The sequence below is a fragment of the Mangifera indica genome, chromosome 18 (assembly GCF_011075055.1).
Source record: "Mangifera indica cultivar Alphonso chromosome 18, CATAS_Mindica_2.1, whole genome shotgun sequence".
Classification (NCBI taxonomy): Eukaryota; Viridiplantae; Streptophyta; class Magnoliopsida; order Sapindales; family Anacardiaceae; genus Mangifera; species Mangifera indica.
Window position 1 is genome coordinate 10,368,520 of NC_058154.1, and position 10,864 is coordinate 10,379,383.

General features: G+C 29.6%; 1 protein-coding gene and 1 pseudogene across 2 annotated transcripts; one reads left to right on the top strand and one right to left on the bottom strand.

The window, feature by feature from the left end:
- Positions 1-3,042: 3,042 nt before the first annotated feature.
- On the top strand, positions 3,043-4,834 carry LOC123202405 (early nodulin-like protein 2). Of its 2 annotated transcripts, XM_044618333.1 has the most exons (3): positions 3,043-3,378; positions 3,461-4,020; positions 4,162-4,834. In XM_044618333.1, the coding sequence occupies exons 1-3, from the start codon at positions 3,207-3,209 to the stop codon at positions 4,708-4,710; spliced, it is 1,281 nt and encodes a 426-aa protein (XP_044474268.1). In that variant the 5' UTR covers positions 3,043-3,206; the 3' UTR covers positions 4,711-4,834. The 2 variants fall into 2 exon arrangements, with proteins under 2 accessions (XP_044474268.1, XP_044474267.1); XM_044618332.1 differs by having other exon boundaries at positions 3,045-3,378; positions 3,461-4,834.
- Positions 4,835-7,951: 3,117 nt separating this feature from the next.
- The window catches only part of LOC123201707, a 5,610-nt pseudogene continuing 2,697 nt past the window's right edge, over positions 7,952-10,864 (bottom strand).

Below are 10,864 nucleotides of genomic sequence, written 5' to 3' on the forward strand. Positions count from 1 at the left end.
GCTTGAGTTGTGGAAGACTCTTAAGTTCTTCCAATTTTTCCGATATATTGTGTCGAGTGGAAGAACAAAAAATGACTTTTGAATAGATTTCATCTGATTTTATGTTATATTACAGATTCTCCTGCGGGAGTAGCTGATTTGATTCAATTGAATTGTGCGGGCATTTGTTGCGCCGTCATGGGAAGTGTATTTCAATGGCAGTTTAGACCCTTTGACAGTATTTGCCATCATGGTTATTACTAGCATATGATACATGATATATACTTTTTGATATGATACAGGTGAAAAACGATACGTACTTTAAAATATACTGAAAATTATCAATCTGATGAATGTATTATATGATACGATATATATTGTCGATACAAATCGATATATCTTTTTTAAGAAATCATGACATGTCAAGGGTTTATCTGAGAACTTTTAGAATTTTAGGGGTTATTGCGTGCATATTATAAGAGGATGATGTAGTGATCAGATTTTTTTACTATTTATTATGATCCGATGATACACTATGATATACGATATACGATACAGAAAATTAAATTTTTTATATACGCTTCAATTACCATGTTCTCACCCACAACATATATTTGTTAGAGTAATATTATATGTACACAGTTTGAATATATAATTATATACACAAACGATGTGTTATCGTATGATTGAATATTACTTTATTTTTAATTTAAAATAATCTAATCACATAATAATATATTATTTATATGTCTAATTATGTATTTAAATTACTAAATTAGATATATTGGGTTTAATGACCGGTTTTATAATTACTAAATTAAATATATTAAGAGTTTGATTTTAATATGTTATTAAGACTTGAACCCAGGCTGGAAAACTAGATTTCAACATAACTTCACTGCGTAAAACTGCTCAAGATTAGGGCTGGATTCGAGCCGAGCCGAGCTCTGGCTCGGCTCGGTTTTTTAATGGCCGGCTCGAGTTCGGCTTGAGCTCGACTCGAGCCAAACTCGGCTCGACTCGTTTTTGGCTCGGCTCGGTAATGGCTCGGCTCGGCTCGTTTTTCATATCAAAATGACACCGTTTTGTATATATATATGGATCAAAACGACGTCGTTTTGTATAAAAAAATTTAAAAAAAATTAAAAAAAATATACCAAGCCAACTCGAGCCAGCTCGAGCTCGATCGAGCCGAGCAGAGCCCGACTCGTTTTGGGCTCGAACCGAGCTCGAGTTCGAGTTGGCTCGGCTCGAGTCCAGCCCTACTCAAGATACCTCTTTCTCTTCATTATTTTCTTCTAAGGACTTTAAATTTATCAGTTATTTTGAATTTAATTTATTAATTAATAAGTTTGTTATAAAGTTTTCAAAAAAGAGTTGGTGTGCAATCATTCAATGAATTTATTGTGCATTTAAAAATTATACATATACATATATATTTTATATATAATTTAAATATTTATCTGATATGTCATTATATTAAATAAAAAATAAAATAAAATATAATTATATTATAATATATTATCTGTATATTTAAATTATGTTTAAAATATATATATATATAACTTTACGCTTAGGAAATTTGTTCGGATTCGAATATGTTGTATCAATTCTTGCACTCTTTATTCATTTTGGATGATAAACGTGCCCATCCCTACATCATTTTGCGTTGTTTTAGGAGTTACAAAAGCAAAAACAATAAATTACTTGTAATCAATTAAAATGATTTTAATACACATATAAATCAAATCTTCATTGCATTACATGATCATCACAATCATGGATCATCAAAGGCTCCACCCTACCCCACATTTGTCAAAGCATTAGTTACTTAATCAACGTTCACATTTCATATGAAATTTTCTAATGTTTTCTCCGCATCGAAACCTCATCCCAATGAATAATTTAGACGGTAAAATAAGAGATTTTATATATAAAAAAATATAAATTTAGGTTTTATTTAACGATATATTAAAATTAAAATTTTAATTTATCTAATTATAAAATCAATCACTAAATTAAAAATTTATTTTATTTAATATGGTCTCAACAAATAGTGTTTTAATTCAAATGGGTTGATTATTAAAAAACAAAAAACAAAAAAAAAAAAAAAGAGAGAGAAGCGTCAAAGTGCATTTTTGCCTACTTAAGAATATATAATTATTATGAGATTAATTTTTAAACTACAAATAAATTGTGCTCTCTCACCAGCTTTGATTTTATTACTTAGACTTTTACCTTCATTTGAAAAAAAAAAAATCCCTAAATAGCCTAAATTTTAATCTAAATTGTTTTAGATTTTAAAACTTATTTTTTTATAAAATAAGTGTTAAAACATATTTAATAAAAATTTAAAAATAAAACATTATTTATCTTTTATTAATATTAAAAAAATTAAAGATATTTTTGTCTTTTCAATATATCTAAGTTACCCTAAATAATATTTAGCACCACTAAGTATACGATAAAAGATGAAAAAATATTAACTTTAGAAGTGAAAACTCGGCATTTTGAGATGAGCAATTTTATGTTTACATATTTTTTTATATATAATTTGGGTATATAAATAATATATCATCATATTATTAGATATTATATTATCTTCAATTTAAAATTATTCGATTATATAATAATATATTATCAATAAATTTGAATTATATATAAAAAATGTAATCATAAAATTTGATTGAATTACTTTACTCTCTTGATAAATTTTTTTTATAACAAAAAATTTTATTCGAATTGAATTATCATTTTCGAATCGAGCTTAACTCCACATGATGTAATAGGGAAAATCTTACTTGCCAATAGTTTGTTTGGAAATTGTGTAAGAATAATAAATCAAGCCATCTTCTCAACCTACCCAGTGTTGGTCACAGCATTAAACGCTTAACCAACGTTCATGTTCTAAGATTTAGCCACGTGTCTATATATCCCATCATTTTGTGCCTAAACACGAGATTCACACGTACCAAACTCATTTACTTCACACGCTTTACTCTACTGTACTGTTGCCATCATTTCTTCAAACGTTAAACTGTGTCTGTATAATTCCAGGGTTCACCACCTTCAATTTTCGTAAATCCTTCAATTTAACTTCCCAAAAAGTTTTTCCCTTTTCAAGATTTTCTGTCAAGTTTCTGTTTCATATCGCTTTCATCACTATAAATTACCGTCTTTTGCCTCATTTCTGCATTGCTACCTTCTCCCTCACGTTATCTTCAGCAATGGAGTTTCACAAAGCTCTTTCTCTTTTCTTGGTTTTGTTTTCTTGCTTTGTTTGTTCGTCTCAGGCTTTCAAGTTCTTCGTTGGTGGAAAACAAGGCTGGGTTGAATCCCCCTCTGAGAGCTACAATCTCTGGGCTGAGAGAAATCGTTTCAAAGTGAACGACACTCTCTGTAAGTCTTTGATCATGTTCTTTTTTTTTTTTTTTAAATCATCAAATTTGGCGAATGATTTGGTTTATTTTGTTTGTTTTAGATTTTAAATATAAAAAGGGAAAAGATTCTGTGTTGCTAGTGAAGAAGGATGATTACTTTAACTGTAGCACGAAACAGCCTTTGAAGAAAATGGAAGACGGTGAATCAGAGTTCATGTTGGATCGTTCAGGGCCGTTCTATTTCATCAGTGGAGTAGTTGACAATTGTCAAAAGGGGCAAAAATTGATCGTGGTTGTTCTTCATCTTAAAACGCCACCGTTTGCGATGCCTCCCACCTATGCTCCGCCACCGCAATCACCAAAAGTTTCTCCAGCTCGGCCCCCTAAACCTTACTCTCCAGTTCCCTCCTATGCTCCGCCTTTTGCGATGCCTCCCACCTATACTCCGCCGCAGTTGCCGCCTTTACCTTCGGTTGCACCATCGCAATCACCAAAAGTTTCTCCAGCTCCAACTTTGCCCCCTAAACCTTACTCTCCAGTTCCCTCCCTGTCCCCTTATGTGTCGCCTTCACAGTCACCTGCGGCCTCATCTCCTAAATCACCATCTCCGTCGCCATATGGTGGTAATTCACCTGCTGTGACTCCATCGCTGTCTCCAAAGGCTGGGGGTCCAGTGCTAGCGCCGGCACCGTCTAAGTTGCCGATATCCCCTTCTACTGGGGGCCCAGCGCAGGCACCTGGACCGTCTACGAGGGCAATATCTCCTTCTGGTATTCCTCCGTCAGAGGCGCCATCTCCAAAGGCTGGGGGTCCAGTGCTAGCGCCGACACCGTCTAAGTTGCCGATATCTCCTTCTACTGGGGGCCCAGCGCAGGCACCTGGACCGTCTACGAGGGCAATATCTCCTTCTGGTATTCCTCCGTCAGAGGCGCCATCTCCAAAGGCTGGGGGTCCAGTGCTAGCGCCGACACCGTCTAAGTTGCCGATATCTCCTTCTACTGGGGGCCCAGCGCAGGCACCTGGACCGTCTACGAGGGCAATATCTCCTTCTGGTATTCCTCCGTCAGAGGCGCCATCTCCAAAGGCTGGGGGTCCAGTGCTAGCGCCGACACCGTCTAATTTTCCGATATCTCCTTCTACTGGGAGCCCAGCGCAGGCACCTGGATCATCTACGCCGGCCATATCTCCTTCTAGTATTCCTCTGTCAGGGGCGCCATCACCATCAGGGACTCCGGCGAGTATTGCGTCACCACCGACATCGACAACATCAAATGCGAATGCAGTTGTTACGCCGGGGAGTTTGATGGCGTTGGCGGTTTCTGTTGCAGTGGGTATTGTCGTTTTGGGTTAGAGATGTTGAATAATAATTTTATGGGGGGCATTGTAATTCTGATATTTTTACGAGGGTTTATAATTGGAGAAATTTAGTTTGATTTAATTTTTATATGGAAATAATTACACGATATTATATCCTACGATTTTTTACTATTGTTTTTGTTTTTATTTTAATTTTTAAATTAGGAAGGCATTTGCTAATAATTGAGAAAGTACCATATAGAAATTATAAGAAAATACAAATGTTTAAAATCAATAAAATTGACTTAACGGTTAACAAAATTAATAAAAATATTAAAACTTTTTAAAAAAAAATGAATTTAAATCTCTATTACGTTTGTTTTACTTGATATTGTATGATATTAATTATATACTCTCTATTTGTACTCAAAGTCATATTATATTTGATTTTGGGATCGTAAATTCAAACATTTTTTTGGACAATAAAACTATATGAATGTATTTTCGGTATATAAATATGTATATCTATAAACGTAGTATTATATAACTGAATGATTTTAAATCAATAATAAAATAATATCTAATTATGTGATTATATATATATATGTATATATATATATATATATATGTATATGTATGTATATATGTACATATATACATATAATATTAATTTTTCTTGAAAAATTATTTAATTTACACGTGATTTGGTTGACTAAAAGATTGTTATGTTTTTTTCATACGAATTAGATATTATTAATTATAGGTCAAAGGATTATTTCCCACCAAAGGTAAGATAAAACGAGAATTTTTTATTTTTAAAGTTTTAAAAATTAAATTTTCATTTGTTTTATACCTTTTAAATGAATTATATTTGATTTTTTTGGATAATAGTTTTGTCTTTTTATCAAAATCATAAAATTATCATTAATATTTAATATAAATATCAAATTACTAATCTACATGTGTTGATTTAAATTAGTTTTGTGTAATTCTTTAAGATATAATTGTTATATTTTAAATTATTAAGGGGTACGTGAAATTTGAAAAACCCCAAACTTTTTTGAATTTTCCAAACCCTTTTTAAAAATTTTAGTAACACTTCAAATATTTTTGAAAATTGAATTTGCCTCAAATATACATCATTTTAAAAAGAAAAAATAAAAAATAAAGACAACAAAATAGAAAAATCTACGTAAAATAATTTTTATGCTTTTCATTTAATGAAATTCACTAATATAAGTGAAGAATAAATGAAAAACTGATTTTTTTTTTTAAATTTAAATGATGAAAATTTATCTTTTTGACAACCTTTCGAGGGAAATAGTCTTTTGGCCTTAATATGAGCAATGCTAGCGGTGCTCATTTTAGAAACATAAATATGTATATATTTATATGTGTTATTATGTGATTAACTCTTATTATATTTTAAATTCTAAATCACTAAATCACGTAATGATATACATAAATATATATATATATATATATATATATATATATTTATATATTTATATATTTAAATGAGTACGTATAGTTTTATTGGCTTAATATAGCTCAATACATTATCATAATCATCCTTCCATCATTGTTCATTCATAAAAACTTAATAACGTAAAGCATAAATACTAGCAAATAGGGGAGTTCATCATCGATTTGAGGACTAAAGGACTATTTTCCCTCTAAGTTTTAGTTCAATCTCAACAGTATATTTACGGTAGACTAAAAACCCAAACACCTCTCTATCCCTAAGCTTTCGTTAAAATTACCATTAAATATAAGAGTAAAACTATTATTTAATAATAGTATTAAAAAATATATTATTTTATTTTATTTTCTCCCTAAGTTTTGAAAATAACATTTCCCCTCATACCTTAAGTTTGAAAAGTGACTTGTTCCCTACAAATCCATAGGTTTTTTCTTCACTTCCTTTGATGGACGAAGGCATCGTCATTGTCCGGCAAAGGACGAAGCTTGTCGTTCGTCGTCTAGATGATGCCTTCACCACCGTTTATTGAAGAGAGTTGTTAGATTTCAAGTTTGATATCCTAGAGGAAAAAATAAAATTTTCAAAACTTAATCATGAAAAAATTATTAGTTAAAAAAAAAAAAGAAATATAATTTTAATTATTTTAATATTACTGATAAATTAATGATTTTATCTCTTAATCTCAATATAAAATTTATAAGTATATTATAACAAATTAAAATTTAAATAAGTATTTAAGTTTTTCATCTGTCTTTAATATATATTGTCTTCTTACCAAAATTGTGTGGTAAATAGTCTTTTGGCCTTGATTTGACAAATCACACCAGAAAGTTCCAAGAGCTCCTTATCCTCACATGATCTTCACATATAAATTAACACCACAGATGTTGATGCGCTGGTATTCATACAAGCCTTTGATAATATAATAATAATAACAATAATAAACAAGGATGTAAATACCTTGAAAGAAAATGAAAGGGATTTTATCTACAAGAGATTATACATTTGAATTATTTTTAATAATATATTAAAATTAAAATTTTAACTTATTTGGTATAATACAGTGATTAATTCAACTCCTACAAAATAATCTAACTCAAATATTTAATTGGGATTCCTCGTTACAGAAAAATATGATAATCTTGAAGTATTATATGAGATTCAAAGGCATACATTATTGTTTAGAAGATCAACTCAAACACTTAGTTGGGATTTCTCGTTTGAAAAAAAAAAGGATAATCTTAAAAGTATTACCTGGGATTCAAAGGCTTACATTATTGTTTACATGGGGTGTCCATCCCAAGTTCTGTCACGGTTGATCTTAACCTGTACATTCATTACTTTAAAACTAAGTCAATTCGTCGGTTTGAAACCAAATCGTAATACCCTACCCTTCAGCTTCATAGTGTGAATTGTAGTTTGGAGTGTCAAGAAGGAGGAGCCACGTAATAGGGACAAGCTAACAAAAGTTAAAGAGGAAGTTTCAAGTCTTTAATTAAAGACCAGAGGTTTCTCCACGTACTGATCCTATCAACGTCAACCCACCACAAGGACTTTTCTTCGTTTTTGAGGAAGTTTCAAGTCTTTAATAGCAGTACCTTTTTGAGGAGATAGGTTAAATGAAGAGGGAAAGGGTTGGTCGGTGTGTGTCGGCAGGGGGAAGATTCAAAACTCAAAGGATATCCTTTAGATTTTTCATCTCCTTTGTTTCATATGATAATACTGTTTGCCTCTCACTTTCACTCAAGTATCTTTTTTTATAATTTTTTTATGTTATCATAAAGTTTAGATGATGATACAAATTACGTGCAAATCAACTAGCACAGTATCTAGAATAATTGAGATCATGAGGAGAGGTGAATTCCTTAATTATTTCAAGATTGTCACTGAAGAAGCTAGGCCAGGGTGGAGCCAAAATGAATATGAGCGCAAGCATGACAGTGACATTCTTTGTTTGTTCGATATTTCCAACCTAAATTGTTGAAAAAATGTAGAAATGTATTGATTAAGTTTTTTGATCATTTAATATAAAACCGAATGAATATATAATTCAAAAAAAATTTGTTTTATGAGCTCAATGTGATCATTTGAAAATAGCCCGATATGCTTTTTATTGAGGACCCAATTAACCTTTTATTGTGAATGATAAAATAAAAGGGTAGGTTTGAAACCTAGGAAGGAAGACTTGCTCCAAAAATCGATAATCAATCATTTCTTCATCAATTTGTATCAAAATGAACAAACAGTTTTGTTTAGAACTCTATTTTATGAATTAATTGTGTTGTGAAATTACATTTTAGCTTACATAAAAATCATTTCCAAGAATTGCATTGTAGTATATATTAAGAACCCTTTGCCAGCCATCAACCCTAAGCCCCCAGCTCTCCTCTGGGCAAAAAGGATGGTGCCTTCTCTATGAGCCTTTGGGACAAAACCAAATATTGAATTAGGTAAATCAACAGTTTAATCTTGATATATCAGTATAAAAGACTTGAACTATCATTCCGGAATCGTCAACAAATATGTTGGACATTATAGAAACTACATTAATAATTTGCATAATATAAAAAAATTAAAGCAATCATGGAAATGAAGAGAAACCATCAAGATAAACACTTACAATGGCCTGGAAAACACAACAAAATGGGTATATACTTCCCTTGTGTTCTCACAGTCTTCTACTTTACTAATACTGCAAAACAAAGAATAAAAAATTTTACCAAGTGAGTATCATCTTATATATGCATAAATTTTGTGATGGACTTACTTTTTTAAGTGATTTTAAACTAAATAAACCATTAGATATTTTAAGTAAATCATTGTATTTTGGTTTTAAAGTTCAATATTCTAGTTTATTATTTGAACAATATTATATATACACATTTTTTATACACAATTTGAGTATACAAATGATGCGTTATCATGAAATTAGAATCTTACATTTTTTTAATTAAAATAATTTAATTACATAATGACGTATCATCTGAGTATCAAAATTGAGTACAAAAATATATACATATATTTTATTGTTATTGATTACTTAATTATTTCTATTAGTGGGTTACATCAAAAGTTTGATCTTGATATTTGTATATTAAAATTAAACTTTTAACTTATTTGATGTAATAATTATGAAACCGATTATTGGGTTCAAGGTTTCACCTATTTATATAATCAGTTTAACCTAGAAAGAAATAGTCTGACTCAAATAAGGTTTTTTTTTTTTCAAAAAAAAGTTATTATATTGATATTAAATTCAAACTAGACAAATTTGGTATGCAATATTTTCTCATTTGATTTAAAATGTGAAAATCTTAATTAATATGTAGCTACAATATTTTTATAACAGCCACTGAGCAAAAACATTAATTTTCACATAAATAAAACATCGTTAACATTTTTAACATAGTTTAATCTAATGATCAAAATGTTTGTATTCATGGTGTTACATATATATAAGTGTTGTATAAGAGTATTCCAATATGACTTTTGTGATTGTTGTGTTTATTGTTGTTTCATCATTTGTTTTTCCTTTTCCTCTTGTTAGTTTTTATACAAGATTCTTTAAAAAGAAAAATTATTCAAATTCAATTAGATTAAGATTAGGATTAGCCCAAATTATAGATGTAACTTGAATTCAAATGAAAGTGAATGTTACATCCATCAAGAGTATCTTATTTAGGGGGACTTTAATGTCCTGTTAATATAACTATTCTGTTTTCATTCTCTCTACCTTCTCTCGAATGTTTGAAATTATTTATTCTCATTGCACATATAGTAAACTTACATGGATCTTTTTAACTTTTAATTATTACTATTATAAATTTATCTTACGCAAAACTCTTGAAGTCTATATCAATTAGTGATGGAAAAGTTGCAATGAGATGCGATATTTTTTTATATTTAGTTGTTTTGATAGATTTGAAATTTATAATTCAAAAACCCACCAAAATTTTATGTCTTTACGAGCAACCTTATGAACCAGTTTTGAGACAACATTAATTGGTGTCTTTCCATTGATTTGACTCTGATTTGAAGGAAATTGAAAAATAATTGAGAGAAAGATTTTAGAGATTAGATGTTAGAAACAATCCAAAATTCTTTAGTCCAAATGCGTCATTTGGACACCTTCAAAGGCTTGGGCACAGAAAAATGGGCTGTATAATGCGCCATTTACTACTTAAATGACTTCAAAACCTAATATAATCGATTTTATTAAGAGTAATATTATACACATATTTATTTTATATATATATATAATCATATATTATGTAATTATTTTATTTTTAATTTAAATTATTTAATTATATAATAATAAATATTAAAGTAAATATATTTATATACTTAAAATAAAAACACATAGTTTTATTTGCTTTTCATTGGAAACTTATTGAGATTAAAATAATAACATATTAAAAGACTTCAAAAAAAGAGATGAATTTGGGAAAACATATTAATTTTATGATTTGAATTCAATGCTTAAACAGCATAACCAATCAAGTTTTCGGTTGGCCTAAGCTGCAACCAAGGCTTTGTGATTTCAAGGTAGGTTCTTACGAGAACGATTAAAAATTAGGTTGAATGACTATTTTCCATCCAAAGTTTAGTGAAATGATAATTTTTATCTATTAATTTAAAAACTCAAAACCTATCTATTGTTAAAATTTATTGTTACGGTTAAGGATAAAAATATCATTTAGTAAAAATTATTTTTAAAAAACTAAAA